Here is a 17,235-nt window from a genome sequence, read left to right on the forward strand (position 1 = left end):
TGGCATTCAGCCCAGCTTTTCCAGGGCAGCTGCAACCTGATGTAAATGATGCCGGAGCTTCCCGTTTCGGGAGCCTCCCCCCGCAGCCGCCCTCCTTCTGCCCGGGGAGAGGGTCACGACGGGCCCTGGAGCCGCCCCATGGGGCTGGGGACAGGCAGGGCTCGGCAGCCTTCACTGGGACGCGCAGGGGAACGTGCTCTTTCCAAACGCACCTCAATCCCGGGGAATAAAAACTCCAAGGTACTTGGATGTTTCTATCAGCAGGTTACACTAAATCATTCCGGAAACACCACAGAAGCCAACAACAGGAATTGTCTGCTGCAAAGAGGCACTGGCTGTTACACTGCAGCATCGGGTCAGACTTTGGGCTTTATTTAAACCTCCCTCGTGTTCCTCTGACAAAGCGGGTATTTCCATTGGACAGTGCGTTCGCCATGGAGCCACCACGCCAAATCCCAGGGGATTTCCTTCGCATTTCCTTAGCTTTCTAACTTTCCAGGATGTGATGAAAACGCGTGTGGATGTGTGGACTAAGTGATATTTTTAAATACATTCACCCCTTCTTATTTTAGCTGCTGTTTTCCACCCCGTGCAGTGTCTAAGACAAACGAGCAGCACGAAGCAGCCTCCCCGTGTCCGTGCGGTGCTGCTGGCAGCGCGTCCTGCCAAACAACGGGTGGAAACGTCCCTCCAACCCCAGCACCTGCAAGGTTCTCCTCACAGCAAGCACTACCTGCCAGGAACGGCTGTGCAAGCAGCCCGAGGCAGAACGGCAAAATAAGGACCATGGCCCCGGACCTGCACAGAACGCTCCTGTTTGCGACATGTTCAGCTTAGCTAGAAAGAGAAATCAATACATAAAGAGACTTCTGTAGCTTTGGCACTGTTTTGCTTGAAATTTTTCAATTAGCAGCTCGGATTCCATGAGCAGACTTTCCTGCACGGCTCGCCTGCATAACCGGGGGCGACGGAAAGGACTACAGAAAATCAGAACTCAGCAGTTTTACCCAGGAATCAGGAGATGGAGCAAAAGAGCAGGTTCCTTCCTGCCGCACGGTTTGCCCGGGAATCTTTTGGAATTACGGCACAGACTGTTACTATCACTTCTTGCCCTATCTGCTAAAGCTTCAGTAGTGCCACTGCCAGGGGCTGTATTTACCACGCACGCAGAGCTGGACCACACGCACACCTCTGGTGCTAACAGAGCATTTGTATTTATTTATTTATTTTATGTATTAATTTATTATCTAGGCACTTTCAAGCCTAGAAAGATGCACAAGGGCCGTGGGGTACTGTCTGTTTGGACACACTTCTGGGAGGAAAAAAAAAAAAAAAAAGAAAAGAAAAACCAATTTAACACTCAGTGTTAAGGAACAAATTCAACGCTGTTTTGCTAGTACAGTAATTTCTAATTCTGTTTCTCTAAGCACCTGGGAACCTTAGCCATTTCTAGGTCTCTGTGCTGTAATTTTCTCTGCAGAAGACTATTAACTTCATTGCAAAAGAAAAAGGGTTCTTCCATTTATCCTATTTTCCCTATCTGTAATAGCTGCTCTTACTTGTCACATCATGCATATCATAAACGAGACATCCTCAAGGGCAGGGCTATCTCCTTACATGTGGAAAACACCTTTCTTCTGCACAGGAGACTAAAAATTGCACTATTACTTTTCAAGCCTTTACACAAATATTCAATCGACATCAACACAGAAACGATTCCTCCCTCATTGCTGGAAAAAAAAGTCGCTAAGACATGAGAGAGCTTTTGGGGTTTGTTTTTTTTGCTGCTCAAGCTGAAATCATTTCTAACTTTGGCATCTGCAGTGTTAGAAGTTACATGAAAAGCAGCCAGTGGAATACGCCCGTGCAGGAGGTCAGATTCTTTTAGGCTGGAGTTTGGAGGGGCCGGATGGGTTGGGAACGCGCTACTCACTTGCTTGGAAGGACCATGGTCGCTCTTCTCGTCCGTCATCTTCCCGCTCTTGGGTGCCCTGCGGGGTTGCTTGATGCTGGTTTTTATGGCAGGCCGGCACACATAGTTCTCAAGGTTCTTCGGGGGCTTCTTCGTTCTCTTGGCTTGAAGCCCAATCTTGAGTTTCAGGTTTCCCTCTGAAAAGTTTGTTTCCTTCACGGAGAACTGCTGCTGCGCATCACTTAGGGCCTCATTCTTCCCGTTCTCCGCACCGTTGCCCTCCCGATTCTTCTTCTTACCGTCGTCGTCTTCCTGGGCGCAACTTTCCAGCTCTGCTTCTCCTTTTCCCACCAACGGGCCAACGTTTGCTACAGAGGGGCTCTTCCCAGAAAACCCTTCAGAATCAGAACCCAAGCCTAACATAGCAGTATTCCGAGGGTCCATCACAGGCCTTCGGGGAATTCTGAGGAAGATTTCACAGAGATGCGTTCCACACTCGATCTGTTCTGGTACTGGCAGCCAGCATCTTCTACTCTGTGGAAGGAAAAGAAAAACAAAAGTCAGCTGCAAATTTACAGCAGAGATAAATGTTAAAATTGGACTCTTAAACACTGATGTGAATTTTTAATATAATCCTGAAGGAACATTTTTGCTCGAGTCGGAGCCCAGCAGCTCTGAGCGCTGCCACTCTCCTGGACCCTCCAATGCCAGAGGGCACGAAACCCAATTTCCCCCGTGCATTTTCAGCAGCGACTTGGAAGAAAACCACAAACACCCCAGAAATGTGCGGAAGATAAAGACAGGGCGTCCTGCACCTGCCGAAGGGGACAGGGGACAGGTTGCTGTACAAGGCACGAGGTGAATGGGTGGATACCAGAGCACGATGGAGGAGAAAGGACCAGAAATATCTACAGAAGGCAGCGACGCTCGAAGGGCTTCGTGCCCAGGACGGCCTGGCGGAACGCGGGAGCTGCAGCACATGGTCCTCGCGCCACGAGGAGGGAGCCGGAGTCACCGCTTTTGTCACCGCGGCGGTGACACCCGGCCCAGGTGCCCTGCAGGAGCGACCCAGTCGCGCCGGGTGGAGCAGAGCCCTCTCTGCACGCAAATACATGAGAAGCAGGTCCCAAAACCCCAGCAGGGCCACCGGGACGTCACCGCAGCCCCCTCAGCGCAGGCTCCTGCTCTTATCTTCTGATAAGGCTACATGACGGGCAGGGTGCTGAAAGGCCCCAGCCAGCTGCGTTTCGGTTCCCTCACGCACACATCTGCTCAACAGAAATCTGCCCTCCTGCGCTAACGGCCAAACAAGCCATCCTGAGGCCGCTGCTTGCAGGTTTGCATACGGGATCCTTATAAATAACCATGAGGAAAGCCACAGCACGCTGCATTTTTAAGGAGTAAGACTACTCGCTCTTGCATGCCAACCATCAATTATTAGGAGCTCCTCAGCCGGTTTCGACCCAATTTTGCAGAGGTGGATGCAGGCGCTCGGAGCAGACGGGGTTCAGGAGAATCGGTGGCTCACATGAAGCCGAGATCCGCGTTCCCATCCTCCCGGAAGGGAAGGGAGCCGGGAGCTCCGGCAGGCAGCTCAGGGCACCCACGCGCCGGCCCCGCGGCCGCGGGAGCCCCAGGGATTTGTAGCTGCAGTTGGGACTTTTCAACCAAGAACACCCTGCAGAACCGCAGAGGGGGGTTGTTACGCGGCGGAATCAGTTTGACAACCCAAATCCAAGGAGAGGAGCGAACCCTCCGGGCGGCACCAGGGGCCGCGGCGGGGGCGTTTTGGGAAGGGAAGGGCTGCACGTGCACACAGACTGCGAGGCGAGGCTAAAGGAGAGTGCACGAAAACCTCCCCCTGCGCCAACGTGGGACTAGGAGCCATCCTGGCAGCCAAGTCACCAAATCGGGGCTCTCATGAACATGCACCAGGTCATTTTATTTATCCATTAATTCCTCTCTAGACAGACAACAAAAATGCTAATCCTGAAACTAATCATCGTTTTGCCTCAATTACTGTAATCTTCTTCTCTCTGGCTCTCCAATTACCCCACTCCAATTCACAGAGCACGTGCCTGCCAAATGGATCATTTCACAGCCGGAGCTGCTGAGGGCTCCTCTCGCTGCAGCCGGGATGCTTCCCGTGTCCACCCTGCAGCCGGGATGCTTCCCGTGTCCACCCTGCAGCCGGGATGCTTCCCGTGTCCACCCTGCAGCCGGGATGCTTCCCGTGTCCAACCCGCAGCCGGGATGCTTCCCGTGTCCACCCTGCAGCCGGGATGCTTCCCGTGTCCAACCCGCAGCCGGGATGCTTCCCGTGTCCACCCTGCAGCCGGGATGCTTCCCATGTCCAACCTGCAGCCGGGATGCTTCCCGTGTCCAACCCGCAGCCGGGATGCTTCCCGTGTCCAACCTGCAGCCGGGATGCTTCCCCATGTCCAACCTGCAGCCGGGATGCTTCCCGTGTCCAACCCGCAGCCGGGATGCTTCCCCATGTCCAACCCGCAGCCGGGATGCTTCCCGTGTCCAACCCGCAGCCGGGATGCTTCCCGTGTCCAACCCGCAGCCGGGATGCTTCCCCATGTCCAACCCGCAGCCGGGATGCTTCCCCATGTCCAACCCGCAGCCGGGATGCTTCCCGTGTCCAACCCGCAGCCGGGATGCTTCCCGGGCCCAACCTGCAGCCGGGATGCTTCCCGTGTCCAACCTGCAGCCGGGATGCTTCCCGTGTCCAACCCGCAGCCAGGATGCTTCCCCATGTCCACCCTGCAGCCGGGATGCTTCCCGTGTCCAACCTGCAGCCGGGATGCTTCCCCATGTCCAACCTGCAGCCGGGATGCTTCCCCATGTCCACCCTGCAGCCGGGATGCTTCCCGTGCCCAACCTGCAGCCGGGATGCTTCCCCATGTCCAACCTGCAGCCGGGATGCTTCCCGTGCCCAACCTGCAGCCGGGATGCTTCCCGTGCCCAACCTGCAGCCGGGATGCTTCCCGTGTCCAACCCGCAGCCGGGATGCTTCCCCATGTCCAACCTGCAGCCGGGATGCTTCCCCATGTCCAACCTGCAGCCGGGATGCTTCCCGTGCCCAACCTGCAGCCGGGATGCTTCCCGTGTCCAACCCGCAGCCGGGATGCTTCCCCATGTCCAACCTGCAGCCGGGATGCTTCCCGTGTCCAACCCGCAGCCGGGATGCTTCCCGTGTCCAACCCGCAGCCGGGATGCTTCCCCATGTCCAACCCGCAGCCGGGATGCTTCCCGTGTCCAACCTGCAGCCGGGATGCTTCCCGTGTCCAACCCGCAGCCGGGATGCTTCCCGGGCCCAACCTGCAGCCGGGATGCTTCCCCATGTCCAACCTGCAGCCGGGATGCTTCCCGTGTCCAACCTGCAGCCGGGATGCTTCCCGTGTCCAACCCGCAGCCGGGATGCTTCCCCATGTCCAACCTGCAGCCGGGATGCTTCCCCATGTCCAACCCGCAGCCGGGATGCTTCCCGTGCCCAACCCGCAGCCAGGATGCTTCCCCATGTCCACCCTGCAGCCGGGATGCTTCCCGTGCCCAACCTGCAGCCGGGATGCTTCCCCATGTCCAACCTGCAGCCGGGATGCTTCCCCATGTCCAACCTGCAGCCGGGATGCTTCCCATGTCCAACCTGCAGCCGGGATGCTTCCCGTGCCCAACTTGCAGCCGGGATGCTTCCCATGTCCAACCTGCAGCCGGGATGCTTCCCGTGTCCAACCTGCAGCCGGGATGCTTCCCGTGCCCAACCCGCAGCTGGGATGCTTCCCCATGTCCAACCTGCAGCCGGGATGCTTCCCGTGTCCAACCTGCAGCCGGGATGCTTCCCCATGTCCAACCTGCAGCCGGGATGCTTCCCGTGTCCAACCCGCAGCCGGGATGCTTCCCGTGTCCAACCTGCAGCCGGGATGCTTCCCGTGCCCAACCCGCAGCTGGGATGCTTCCCCATGTCCAACCTGCAGCCGGGATGCTTCCCGTGTCCAACCTGCAGCCGGGATGCTTCCCCATGTCCAACCTGCAGCCGGGATGCTTCCCCATGTCCAACCTGCAGCCGTTCCGCTCGGGCTCACAGAGCGGCCCCCTGGCTCTCCAGGCGCTCCTGCACCCTGGGGCTTTGTTTCACCGGCACCGGCTTCTCCGTGGTTTTCTTTTCCACTGCTTTTTCTCGCTACTCTTTGCAAAGCAAAGCCCAGGTCTTCCTCCTCGGCCTCGTCCTCGTGCTGCTGCTGGACGATGTTGTCGGGGGCTCAACCAACGTGCTCGGAACAGCCCGAGCCCTGCTCCTGTCAGGGCCCACAACCGCTGTGTCCACGTGTCGATGTGACCTGCGTTCCTGCGCTTGCTCCGCTAACCGCTCCGCGGGCCCCGGCGGGTCTGTCCAAGGGCCTCGCTCAATCTTGAAGTCAAAAGCGGTGGAAAAGAAACTGCCCTTTCCCTCGAGAACCTGTTCCAGGGGCTAATCCCCCTTTTCCAACGACTTTCACCCACCAGATCTCACGCTACCTTCAGTTCCGCTAGATTAGGCACTCTCTAGTACCAGGTCTCTCCAGAATCGTACAAGTTACGAGCAGGACGCATCCGAACGCCCGCCCCGATAACCGAACACACAGAAACTCCAGCCTCTCTCCGGTAGGTTCAGGAGGCCTGGAATTACTCCTGTAAGATTTAGGAAGAGAAAAAGCAGGGAGCACTTTACCAGCGCTACCTCGAGCTCAATGGCGTGCGTTAATGGTTATTCTAGTGCCATGCACAGTGTTTTAACTCCTATTATTCATTCTTATTCCCCCGTTGACACATCCAAAGCCCCATTTGCCCATCATCAGCTATGATTTCTGCTCTCCAGATTCCCTGCTTTTCCAGAATAAATGCCAGGGGTTGACCTATGCTGTCAACTCCCAGATATATGATTTTTCCCCCCATTAGCAGTATTAAATGAGGTTTTTTTCCCTCTATCCAGTTCACTATGAGCGCCTCATTTCTGCTACTACTTGCGCTGAATCCTGCAATTCTGCATTTTGAAGTTAAGCATTTTTCAGTTGTAAAAAGAAGAGTCTCTCTGCAACAATATGGTATCTTTGACTTATAATGAAGTTTTCCCCATAGCTCCATGTTCAGGGGTCATTGAAAACAAAACGAGCAGTGTCTGACGTCCCAGAACGTAACTGGTACCCGCACGTCCCGCCACGTTTCCTTCGAATCTTCTCATCTCTCACCCTAACCCGAGAGTTTGCAAACACAACACTCAATTTGGACTCCCTGGATCATCGCTCTAACTTCTCCTACACATTCACAAGCAAAGGCCAAATGTGGCACAATAATGACTGCATTTGGTAGGACTAAAGGCTCATTATACAAAAAGAAATAAGGAAAGGCACCTAAAGGATGCAGTGATAACTCCCCTGAAGCTCTCCCAGCCTCTCCAGCCACGATCCAGGGCCTTCCTGAGGGACAAATCCTCACCCTCGACAGCTCTCAATGGCTTTTCCTGACCTCCAACTCTGTTATTTACACCCAACCAACAACAGAAAGCACAAAGACAACAGCAAACCAGCATCTCTCTTTACATTTTGTTCAAAAACTATGAGATAAGCAGCACAATCTCTGCGGTGGAAGGGATGGGGCCACAATGGCAGGAGGAAGGAGGAAAGCGGCGGGAGGAGGTTACAGCCCAAAACCTGCACCTCGTCTGGCAATGAAGCCACCTGAACAGCAGCCCTACGTGGTACCGCTGCCTTCCTCCCGCAATAACAACACTGCGATCGACAGCCACGACCCCGAGCCCTCTCTGCGCCCTCCTGGCTGCTTTAGACTTCTCCTTTCGGCAAGTCGTGACTAAATCATTTTGCTACCGCTGCAACACGGAGCGTTTCTCAGGTGACTCGATTGCCTTTAGCAATCAAACGCAGAGTGCAAAAATGGAATTGGAAGTGGTTTTATCTTTAAACCCAGGAAATATTACAGGAAAAGGAACCGATCTGTACAGCTTGGAAGAGCTACGGAGGTGGCAGGGGAGGTTTCTGGAGCTACGCAGGGGCAGAGATGAGCGCGGGGACCGCAGGGCTCCCCATTCGCACAAAGGCAGGACGACGGCTCCAAAAGTCTTCCCGGCTTCACCCCCAAAGCTACGAGCTCCCCAACTCCTGGAAAAGAAAATCACTCTTGCAAGCACAGCCTACACCAAGGCAAGGCAAAACAAACCCCAAAAAGCAGATTAGACAGCAAATAAGGTGGGGAGAAGGTGCACGCTCTCGAGAAGGTCTATTTAAACGCAGGCCGTGCTGTCCAAAGACCCAAGTGTCGCTGCCCGTGGCCCCAGGCCGAGCGCCAGGAGCTCGGGTTTCCCGCTCGCCCGGGAGCGCCAACGCGTGTCCCGCGGCCATCCCGCATTCCAGCGGCTCCCCGGCCTAACCCGGGCGGCGGGACCGCAAACCCGGGCGGAGCGCGAGGATGCCAAGAGGAGCTGCAGAGCCGCGAGGAGGGAAAAGGGCCGGCACCGCGTCCGGGCGTGGGGCTGGCGACGGGGAAACGGCCGCGAAACGCCGGGCTCCAAACGCCGGCCAAAGGCAGCGGGGCGGGAGGCGGCGGCGGTTCCGCCGCTCCGGTTTTGGGGAGGTTTCGGCGCCTCCATCTCCCGCCGCGGGGACCACCCGGGGGCCGCCCCCGGCCCCGCCGCAGCGCCCGGCGCCCCCGGGCAGCGCCGCCCCCGGCGGAGCCTCGCGGGGACCCCGGGGCCCCGCGGCGACAACTTCCCGGCAGGCCGCGCCCCCCCCCGCCCGCCCCGCCGCCGCCGCGGGGGGTGTCAGCTGACAGCGCCCCCCCCGCCCCCCGGTCGCAACCGCCGCCGCGCGGGCCCCCCCGCGCCGGGGCCGCTGTCACGGGCCCCCCCCGCCGCTGTCACGGAGCCCCCGCCCCGCCGCGGCCCCCGCCGGGGATCCCCCGCCCCGCCCCGCGCCGCCGCGGCCCGCCGGGATCCCCGCGCCGCCCCCCGCCGGGGATCCCCCCCGCGCTGCGGAGCGGGAGGCGGCGGCGGCCCCGCTCCCCTCCCCCCGGGCCCCGGGCCTGAGGCGCTCCCGGTCGCCGCCCGCCCGCCCGGCCGCTCCTCACCGTGTCAGCGGCAGCACGGCCGGGCCCGGGGGCGGGCTCCCCCGCGCCGCATCGTCCCGGCCGCCCGCGCGGACGGCGCCAGGGCGGGAGCCGCTCCGAGCCGCCCCGCTGCGGCCCTGCGCGGCGCCCAGGCAGCGACACCAAAATGGCGGCGGCTCCTGCTCCGCCGCGAGCGAGCGCCCCGCCCCGCCCCCCGCGGCCCCGCCCCTGCGCGGCCCCGCCCCCCCGCCGGCCCCGCCCCCGCCGCCGGCCGCTCCGCCGGGACCGGGGCGGGGCTAGCGCTGCTCCCCGCCCCGCCGCGCGCGGCCCTCGGCGGCACCCGTAGGGGCGGCGCGGTTTGGAGCGCGCCGGCTTCCGTCGGCGGCGCGGGAGCGCGGTGAGTGCCGGGGCCCGCGGCGGTAACGGGGCCGCCGTCCCGAGGGACCCTCGTTCTGTCCCGTTCCCCCCCGGGCGTGGCCAGAGGGAGGAGCGTCCCGGAAGCAGAGCCGCGCGGTTCCGGTTCCCTCCCGCGGCGGGAGCGTTTTTAACAAACATCAAAGGACACGATTGGCTTTAGCATAAAACGTGAACGATAACGTTCCGCTGCGCTTCGCCGTCCCGGAGAGACAAACCCCAGGGAAAAGCCCCCGGGATCGGGGCGCTTTGCGGGTCCCGCGGCCCCAGCGCCCGTTCGGTCCCGTGAATCCCCTCGTGTCCTTCAGAATCCCCTGCTGCAAACCGGGCGGTGCAGGCGGGCCCGAGAACCCGGGGCGCGGCGGGGCCCTCCCGCCGGCAGCGCCGCGTGGTCGTTTATTTCCAATATTTTACGTAATTTAACCAAGAGCTTTTCAACTCTCCTGGGGTCTTGCTTTTCTCCTGGAAAAGTGGCATGAGGGCCCTGAACGGCAGCAGAGAGGGCAGGTCTGACTAAGCCACTGGCGTCTTCTTTGCCCTAATTCTTGTATCGCGATTGCAATTCCCCTCCAGTGTCCTATATGCAATAATAAAGGGTGTCATTAACAAACATGAAACACAATTCCCTTTGTGTCCCCACAGGACGAAATGCTGCGCAGGGGGCGAGGGCTGCTGTGCCGCGCGGCCGAGGTAAGTCCTGCTGCTTCCCGGATCCCGGCTGTCCGAGCGCTCCCGGTGCCTGGAATTACCGCTTACAACTGTAGATAGTGAGAGTCTGCTCACCTGAGAGCCAGGGCGTCTATTGGAAGACTGAAATGTAAGCATGCGCCAAAGGCCGGAATCACACTGTGAATTAACGGCACAAATCTGGAACAACGTCCCAACGCTGAGGAGTTTTAGTCCCGTTTGCTGCTGTCTTTTAAATGCTGTTCTCAATAGCACCTAGTGGTCACGCAGCCTTTGAAGAGGAAGGCTGCAGAACTGCTCGGTTCCCCGGGTTGTCCGGGAGCCCCTCGGGAATGCCCTGCCCTTCCGGAGGCCTCTCCGTGCGGATTCGTGTCCAAACAGCTCCACCTTACGGCACGTTTCCGGCTGCATCTCGCTACCACGTGGGATCTGCTGCCATTTCAGGGATCCGGCTCGCGCTCCTGTCCTCGGCAATGGGAAGCTGCTATGAAATCCCCTCCGTGGTGAGGATGAACCGTGCTCAGACACGACGCAGCGTGCAGGAGCTCTGCGTGTTTGCAGGATTTACTGCACGGAATCCACGCAGAAGGCTGTTCCTGGCTCTGCATTCCCTGTGAAGCCAAGAGGATCAGCAAGGAGCCACTTTTTTCTCTTATTTTTCTGTCCAGGATGAGGGACCAAATAGCATGTTGTTACTGTGTAAAGTCAAGGTGTATAGTGCATTAACAGGGGTTTCTGGACACAGAAGTTTCCTTCTACAGATGCATCTATGCACAGTTTTTGTAAAGGGAGATGTACTCATTCATAAAACGCAAGTCTGTATCTCTGCATTCCACTTCCTGCTTATTTTCCTTCTACTAGAAACTGGCTTTTGTACCATACAACATCCAGCTTGTGCTGATCTCTTGAGATTTTTGCCTTGAAAAAGGTGGAATTGGTAACATCACTCAGTCTAAGGATCATTCCACTCAATTTTTGAGCAGCCCAAGGGATTTTTGCATACACGCACATTAAAAATGAGCATGATGAGGCCAAGAGCTCAGTCCTTACTGAAACATTCAAGAGTTGAGGAGGTGAAGACACAAGCAATTGCTTAAGGCTGAGATGTTTTAGGTGAAGAGGTGACAATCCTTGCATCTTCTAGCTATTCTTGGGTTAAATTATCATCTTAGTGCCTCACTCTTAGCAAGAAATGAAGCCACTTCCGTGGACTTAAAATTAAAAACAGGCAAATAAGGCATACTAACTGTCTGGAAAAGAGCGCCGTTGGAATAAGGGAAGAGGATGCTAAAACAGAACAAAAAGGAATGCTTAGTTATCTTCCGTATTTGCACCACTCTAGTTCGTTATATAGGTACAGGGTGTGCAATAGAAATGGGTTTAACTCCTTCCTTACGTGGATGAGGCCTAATCTGCTGATTCAGGAGTCCCCTCCGTATTTAAGGCAGCACGGGGGGCTAAGCTGACCTTACCCCTCCTTTGGAGCCTTTGTGGGCCCCCGAGGAGGTGCCGGGAGCAGCTGCTCCTGCCTCCGTGCGCGTTTCCCGCGTTTCCCGCGGGCGCACGGACGGGATCGGGATCGGGAGCGACCAGCAGCTGCTCCCGTCGCTGATGCCGGAGGCCTCCCGTTCCGCTGCGTTGGGGGCAGCCCGTTTGCAGCACGGGAATTGCTTACTCACGGCTCCCACACACGCTTCAGCGTCGTCCTTTCCTGCAGCACAAAACACTCGTCCTTTCCGCCCAAAACTCGCCCGTTTTGGCTGAGCTTTGCCGGCTGTCTGCAGAGAAAAAAGATTAATCAGCTTAGCTGGCTGTTTCCTTGCTCGACCATGCCTGTGTTGTAATGAAAGAGCCTGTGTGCTGGGACACTGTTAGCGAAAATCAATGCAGGGAGTGTAATTATCAATATCAAATAGTGGGCAGCGCCGCACTAATCCCTCAATAATTGTGGTGATTATGGATTACTAGAGAGCTTGCATTTCCAAGGTACTAGCTGCATTCATCAGCGTAGGCAGAAACGTTACGGGGGCTTCCCAGCAACGAGCCCTTAATGGCTGCGCTGTGCACTTAAGCAGTCTTTAATGGGGTAACTCATTTAGGGACAGGGCTTGGGTCGTGAGTGGTAGGAGATAACTTCAGTGACTGGAAATAGCGCAGGAGCAGGTATCTAAATGTGAAAAAATGTGGGTATCCAACACGTGCTTCTTCGTGATTAGTTTACGCTAATTGCAGAGCCTTCTGTGTTGCAGCGCACGTTCCGTCGGGCGGGCGCAGCGCGGGCGCAGGGGCTGGACGGAGCGGAGACGTCTGCGCTCCCAACGGTGCCTCTGCCCGCGAGGGACCGGCGCTCACGTTCCCTTCTCTCCCCCTCAGCTGGGCCGCGCTCTCGGCTCCGCCGCCGCCGCCGGGGCCGGCCGGGACGCGCAGACCTCGGCAGAGGGAACCAGAGCCGTGTTCCGAACGGCCGAGAGCGACCCGGTGAGTTCCTGCCGCGCTCCGTGCCCGGAGCTCCATTCCATTCCTTCCCGGGATCGCGGGTGTCCGGGGAGCAGGAGGGGACGGGACACATGGGCCTAGGAACAGGCGTCTCCATTGCCATCCCCAGCCAAGAGGAAAACAGGCCCTGGTTGTGCAGGGCTGCTCCTCTGGGAACCAGGAGCGATTCCTTCTCCCTGTTTGCAAGGATGGAGCAGGCTGTGCATTGTAGCAGCTCGCGTGCGGCTTTGCTCCTCATCACACACTATTAATTTCAACTCCAGTTATTCTTCCCTTGCTAACCTCCCTAAATTGCCAGAAAGGGGTGATAGAAAACACCCCGCAACGGCCTCAATGCAGCACAGCTCTCCAGCGTCGTAATTCCAGCCCTGTGCTCTGCTCAAGCACAAAATGAAGTGGAATAAATGAAGGGAAAAAGCCTTTGAGGTGCTTTGCTGCTGCCTCTGTAATTGGAGCCTTTCAGCGCGATTCCTCTGGGGTATCTATGGAAACGGCAGCGTGCGGATGATCCTGCCACGTGAGCGGAGCGTCTCTGCGGAGCGCGGGAGGCTCCAGATGGCAGGAATTGTCTCCTCCGTCCTGTGCCTGCGGTTTGCGTTGCCAAGCAACCCACTCCGGCCCCGGGCCTCACGTGCCTGGTGTTTTTGGTGACAACCGCCCTTGCCCGTTAATTTATCGGAGCGGTGTCCTTGGCCTCGCCGCGGTGCAGAGCGCGGACCCCGCGGCGGCTGCTGCACCGGCGCTTGGGCACGGGAAAGCCCTGTTAAAAATGAACCAACGAGGCCAGATGGAAAGTAAATTTTTAATAAGAGCTGGCTTCTACCTACCTCTCCATTGGCAAATCTCAGAGTGACTTCAGATGAGGATCCTGACCCACTTTGCAGAGGTGGGAGCAGACAAGGGAAGGGGTTTGCCCAGGGGTGAAACACAACATCAGGGCTCCCTGGAGGCTGCTTTTCTGCTCCCATCCACGGCGAACAGGGCTGCTCTTAGCTCCAGCTCTCCTGGACTTTCTGGATTCAGAGAAAATCTGATGGAATTTGCTTTTACCTTCCCAGGCCAACCATGGAGAGCTCCACGAGGGCCGCCACTACAACATTGCACTTCAGGAGGTGAGAGCCGTGTTTCCACACGGGCTGCCCAGCCCTTTCCAGCAGCAGGTACGTCGTGTCCAAGCTGTCCTGCAAGGGGCGGGCTCGTGGCTGGGAAGAACTGGATCATCCAGGGAACTATGGTGCTTTCCTGCTAAAAACAGGGAGATACGTGATGATTCTTAAGTTGACAGGAGCGTTGATTGTTCCTGACCCTTAGGAATACTTGCTGCTAGCTTGAAAGTCATGGGTCCACGTGACCAAAGTAGTGGCAGGAGGAGGAGAACATTCCACCCTTAGCAACAGGCCATCCAAAAAATGTCATCCCTGACTCCTAGGGCCAGGGCTGCTTTTTCACATTCTGTTCCTTTTCTCAGATTAAGACCTTCAACGAGGCTTCCGTGATGGTGCGAAAACCAGCTCTGGAAGTTCTCACTTACCTGAAAAGCTCCAGCTTTGCCAACCCGGTGATCAGATACGTTATCTGTATCCTTTATCACTCGCTGATGCAGATTGCGGGCTAAACACACGCAGGGTTTCCCGGGATGAGGGTGGTGCCGAGCACTGCGGCTTGGGGCAGCCCCGCGGGTGCTGGAGCTGCTGGAGCTGCTGCTTTGCTTTGAACCCGGTTACAGCAGCTGGGCCACCAGGAAGGGGGATTAACAGCTCTGGTGGGGCTGGGCGCAGGAGGCGGCGTCCCAGGCTGCTGCCCAAAGCACGTGCTGGAAAACCCCCTGCTCCTTCAGCACCTCTGCGTTCCCTCTGTGCTCTCGGGAAGGAGCAGCAGTCCCGTAACGCTGCTGTCTGCGGCGGGGTTGTTTTTTGGAGGCTTTCCTTGACGGTCTGCGTTGAAGATGGTGAGAAAGGCACCGGGAAGACGATGACCCTGTGCCACGTGGTTCACTACTGCGCGCGGCAGGGCTGGCTGGTGCTGCACGTCCCCGACGGTAACGACCCCGCGCAGGGCCCGGCGCGCCGGCCTTGCTGCCCCATAGCGAGGAGCCCCCAAACACAGCAGAGCGTAGCTATAAAGTAGAAGAGCACCCACATGCAAGTGTCCAGACTGTCGTTCTGCCATTAAAATAGAGTAGAATAAGGATAGACCTGAACAGACCTCTTCCCCCACCATCCAACTTATTAACTACGTTTATTAAACAAAGTGATTATTATTGTTTTTTTAACTCACAGCTCATCTCTGGGTGAAAAACTGCAGGCAGCTCATGCAGTCATCCTATAAGAAAGACCGGCTCGACCAGCCTTTGCAAGCATCTTCCTGGCTAAAGAACTTCAAAATCACAAATGAGCATTTCTTAAAAGAGGTCTGTAGAGGGCATCAAGGTGTCTGGGTAGCTAAGACCATTTTTCAGAAGCTGCATGTGTTGCCCTCTCTTACCGCAGATAAAAACACAACGAAAATACATGTGGGGCAAACGAGAATGCACTGAGGAGGGCAGACCCTTGGGGGAAGTAGTGGAGCAGGTAAGGGATAATAAATGCCCCCAAAACAAGTGCAAACGAAGGAGGATTTTGCTTCTGAAGCACTCATAGGTGTTGTGCTGGGAAGCGGAGGGCCTGGCAGCGCTGAGCTCGGGGTCTCGTCGTGCTGCCAGGGTTTGGCGCGCGTGCGGGACGCCAGCGACGCCGTCGGGGTGGTGCTGAGGGAGCTGAAGCTGCAGAGCGGCCTCGGCGCCTTCCGGCTGCTCGTGGCAGTGGATGGAGTCAACGCGCTCTGGGGAAGGACGACCCTGAGGAAGGAAGACAAAAGCCCTGTAAGAAACTACCCGCTCCGGGGCATGGAAATGCTATTTTCAAAGGGATTTAAAGCGCGGGAAAAGGGCCATATGGATCCCAAGTGGAAAGTGATGGCAAAAAAGTCATAGCAACCTGTTTTCATCAGGTTTCTCCGGAGGAGCTGACGCTTGTGCACAATCTGAGGAAAATGATGGTGAACGACTGGGTGAGCTCCCGCTGCATCCTCATTTGCAGCGTTTCCAGCAGCGCAGTCCCACGCGTGTCGCTGGGTGCCCACACGCCGCAGGGGTGTTTCTCGTTTGAAGCAGAGAAAGCCTAAGGGCTGCAGCATTTCCTTGGTGAAGGAGGGGATGAAGGGATCCTGCAGCGGCCCCGGAGCCGGGATCTTGCCTGTGGCACTAGCAGGCACCGTCCTCCTCCTTTCTCCGTGACTCGGGGTGGGGAATCCTCAGAGCAGCTGATTTTCCCCGCTCAGAAGCTGCCTGGGGAACTGGCACGAAAGTGACTCCGAGGCGAAGGAGGAGCAGGGTCCGTAGCTGCTCCCGGCGTATCCCGTTCCCAGACGCGCTCTGCTCCGTGTGTTTCAGAACGGAGGTGCTGTCGTGACAACGCTGAGCCAGACGGGCTCCCTCTTCAAGCCGAGCTCCGCGTATCTGCCCCACGAGTTGCTGGGGAAGGTGAGCGCCATCCTCATCTCCCCTCCGCCACGCTGGGGAGCAGAGATGCACGAAATAAACCCCCTGTTCCGTGAACCGCGTTCCCGGGAGATGGTTCCTGGTTTTCCCTGTGTTCCTATGGCTCCATTTCCGTGGCCCCCCCGACTTCTCCCTTGACCTGACCGGGCTTGGGGCTCTCCCCTCGCGCCCGCGGCCGCTGCCGCCCCCCCAGGGCTCCCTTCCTTTCCAGGAGGGCTTCGACGCCCTGGACCCCTTCGTCCCGGTCCGCGTGCCCAACTACAGCCCGCGGGAGTTCGAGAGCTGCTACGAGTACTACCTGGAGCGGCGGTGGCTGCAGCACGAGCAAGGTGGGTGCTTGGCGGAGCCGGTGCCGGTGTTGGAGCCGGTGCTGAATGGAGCCGGAGCTGGAGTCGGCGCTGCCGGGCCCCGCGGAGCCCCGGGAGGGCTCGGGAAGCCAGGGGGGGGGGATGTTGGTGGGGGGGGGGAGCCTAAGGGGACAGTGGGGGCCCTGGGAGAGAGTTGGGGGGCGGGGGGGGGTCTCAGGAGCTCCAGGTTTGGGGGGGCATTGGGAGGCCCCGGGGGGGGTGCTGGGGGGGCAAGAAGAGGCCTGGGGAGCCCGTGGGGGCGCAGGAGGCCAGGGGTGTATTGGGAGCCCTGCAAAGTGGGGGATTTGGGGGGTGATGGGGGCTGCGGGGCAGTTTGGGGGGGCTCGGGGACAGTTGGGGGCCCCGGGGAGCTGTTGGGGGGCAGCTGGGGAGCAGTTGGGGGGCTCTGGGGGCAGTTGGGGGGCAGTTGGAGGTCTTGGAGCAGTTGGGAGCCCCGGAGGGCTCGGGAGTTGTTCGGGGGCTGTTGGGGATCTCAGGGGGGCAGTTGGGAGCCCCGTTAGGTTGTTCGGGGGCAGTTGGGAGCCCCGGGGGCCTGTTCGGGGGCAGTCGGGGGTCTCGGGGGCTGTTCGGGGGTCTCGGGGCCGCGCTGACGCCCCCCCCCCCGCAGCGCGCACGCGCGCCGGCCGCGCCGAGCTCCGCTTCCTGAGCGGCGCCAACCCGCGGCAGCTGCAGCGCCTGGCCGCGCCGCTGTGACGTCAGCAGCGCCCGCGTGACGCAAT

General features: G+C 58.4%; 2 protein-coding genes across 2 annotated transcripts in view; one reads left to right on the top strand and one right to left on the bottom strand.

The window, feature by feature from the left end:
* The window catches only part of ASH1L (ASH1 like histone lysine methyltransferase), a 34,784-nt gene extending 25,582 nt beyond the window's left edge, over positions 1-9,202 (bottom strand). Inside the window, exons 1-2 of the mRNA XM_088535570.1 lie at positions 9,035-9,202; positions 1,934-2,446 (exon numbers count right to left, since the gene is read on the bottom strand). Of these exons, the coding sequence (XP_088391696.1) occupies positions 1,934-2,356 (423 nt within the window). The 5' untranslated portion in view covers positions 2,357-2,446; positions 9,035-9,202. The remainder of the gene's footprint in view (positions 1-1,933; positions 2,447-9,034) is intronic.
* An 873-nt stretch (positions 9,203-10,075) lies between these two features.
* On the top strand, positions 10,076-17,228 carry DAP3 (death associated protein 3). The gene is made up of 12 exons (XM_088535439.1): positions 10,076-10,117; positions 12,488-12,592; positions 13,669-13,770; positions 14,079-14,187; positions 14,556-14,648; positions 14,890-15,020; positions 15,100-15,180; positions 15,312-15,470; positions 15,599-15,658; positions 16,041-16,130; positions 16,360-16,477; positions 17,124-17,228. The coding sequence occupies exons 1-12, from the start codon at positions 10,076-10,078 to the stop codon at positions 17,207-17,209; spliced, it is 1,176 nt and encodes a 391-aa protein (XP_088391565.1). The 3' UTR covers positions 17,210-17,228.
* Positions 17,229-17,235: the final 7 nt, after the last annotated feature.

The sequence above is a fragment of the Tinamus guttatus genome, unplaced genomic scaffold, assembly GCF_059628265.1.
Source record: "Tinamus guttatus ecotype Peru unplaced genomic scaffold, ASM5962826v1 Tinamus_guttatus_pri_ptg000629l, whole genome shotgun sequence".
Lineage (NCBI taxonomy): Eukaryota > Metazoa > Chordata > Aves > Tinamiformes > Tinamidae > Tinamus > Tinamus guttatus.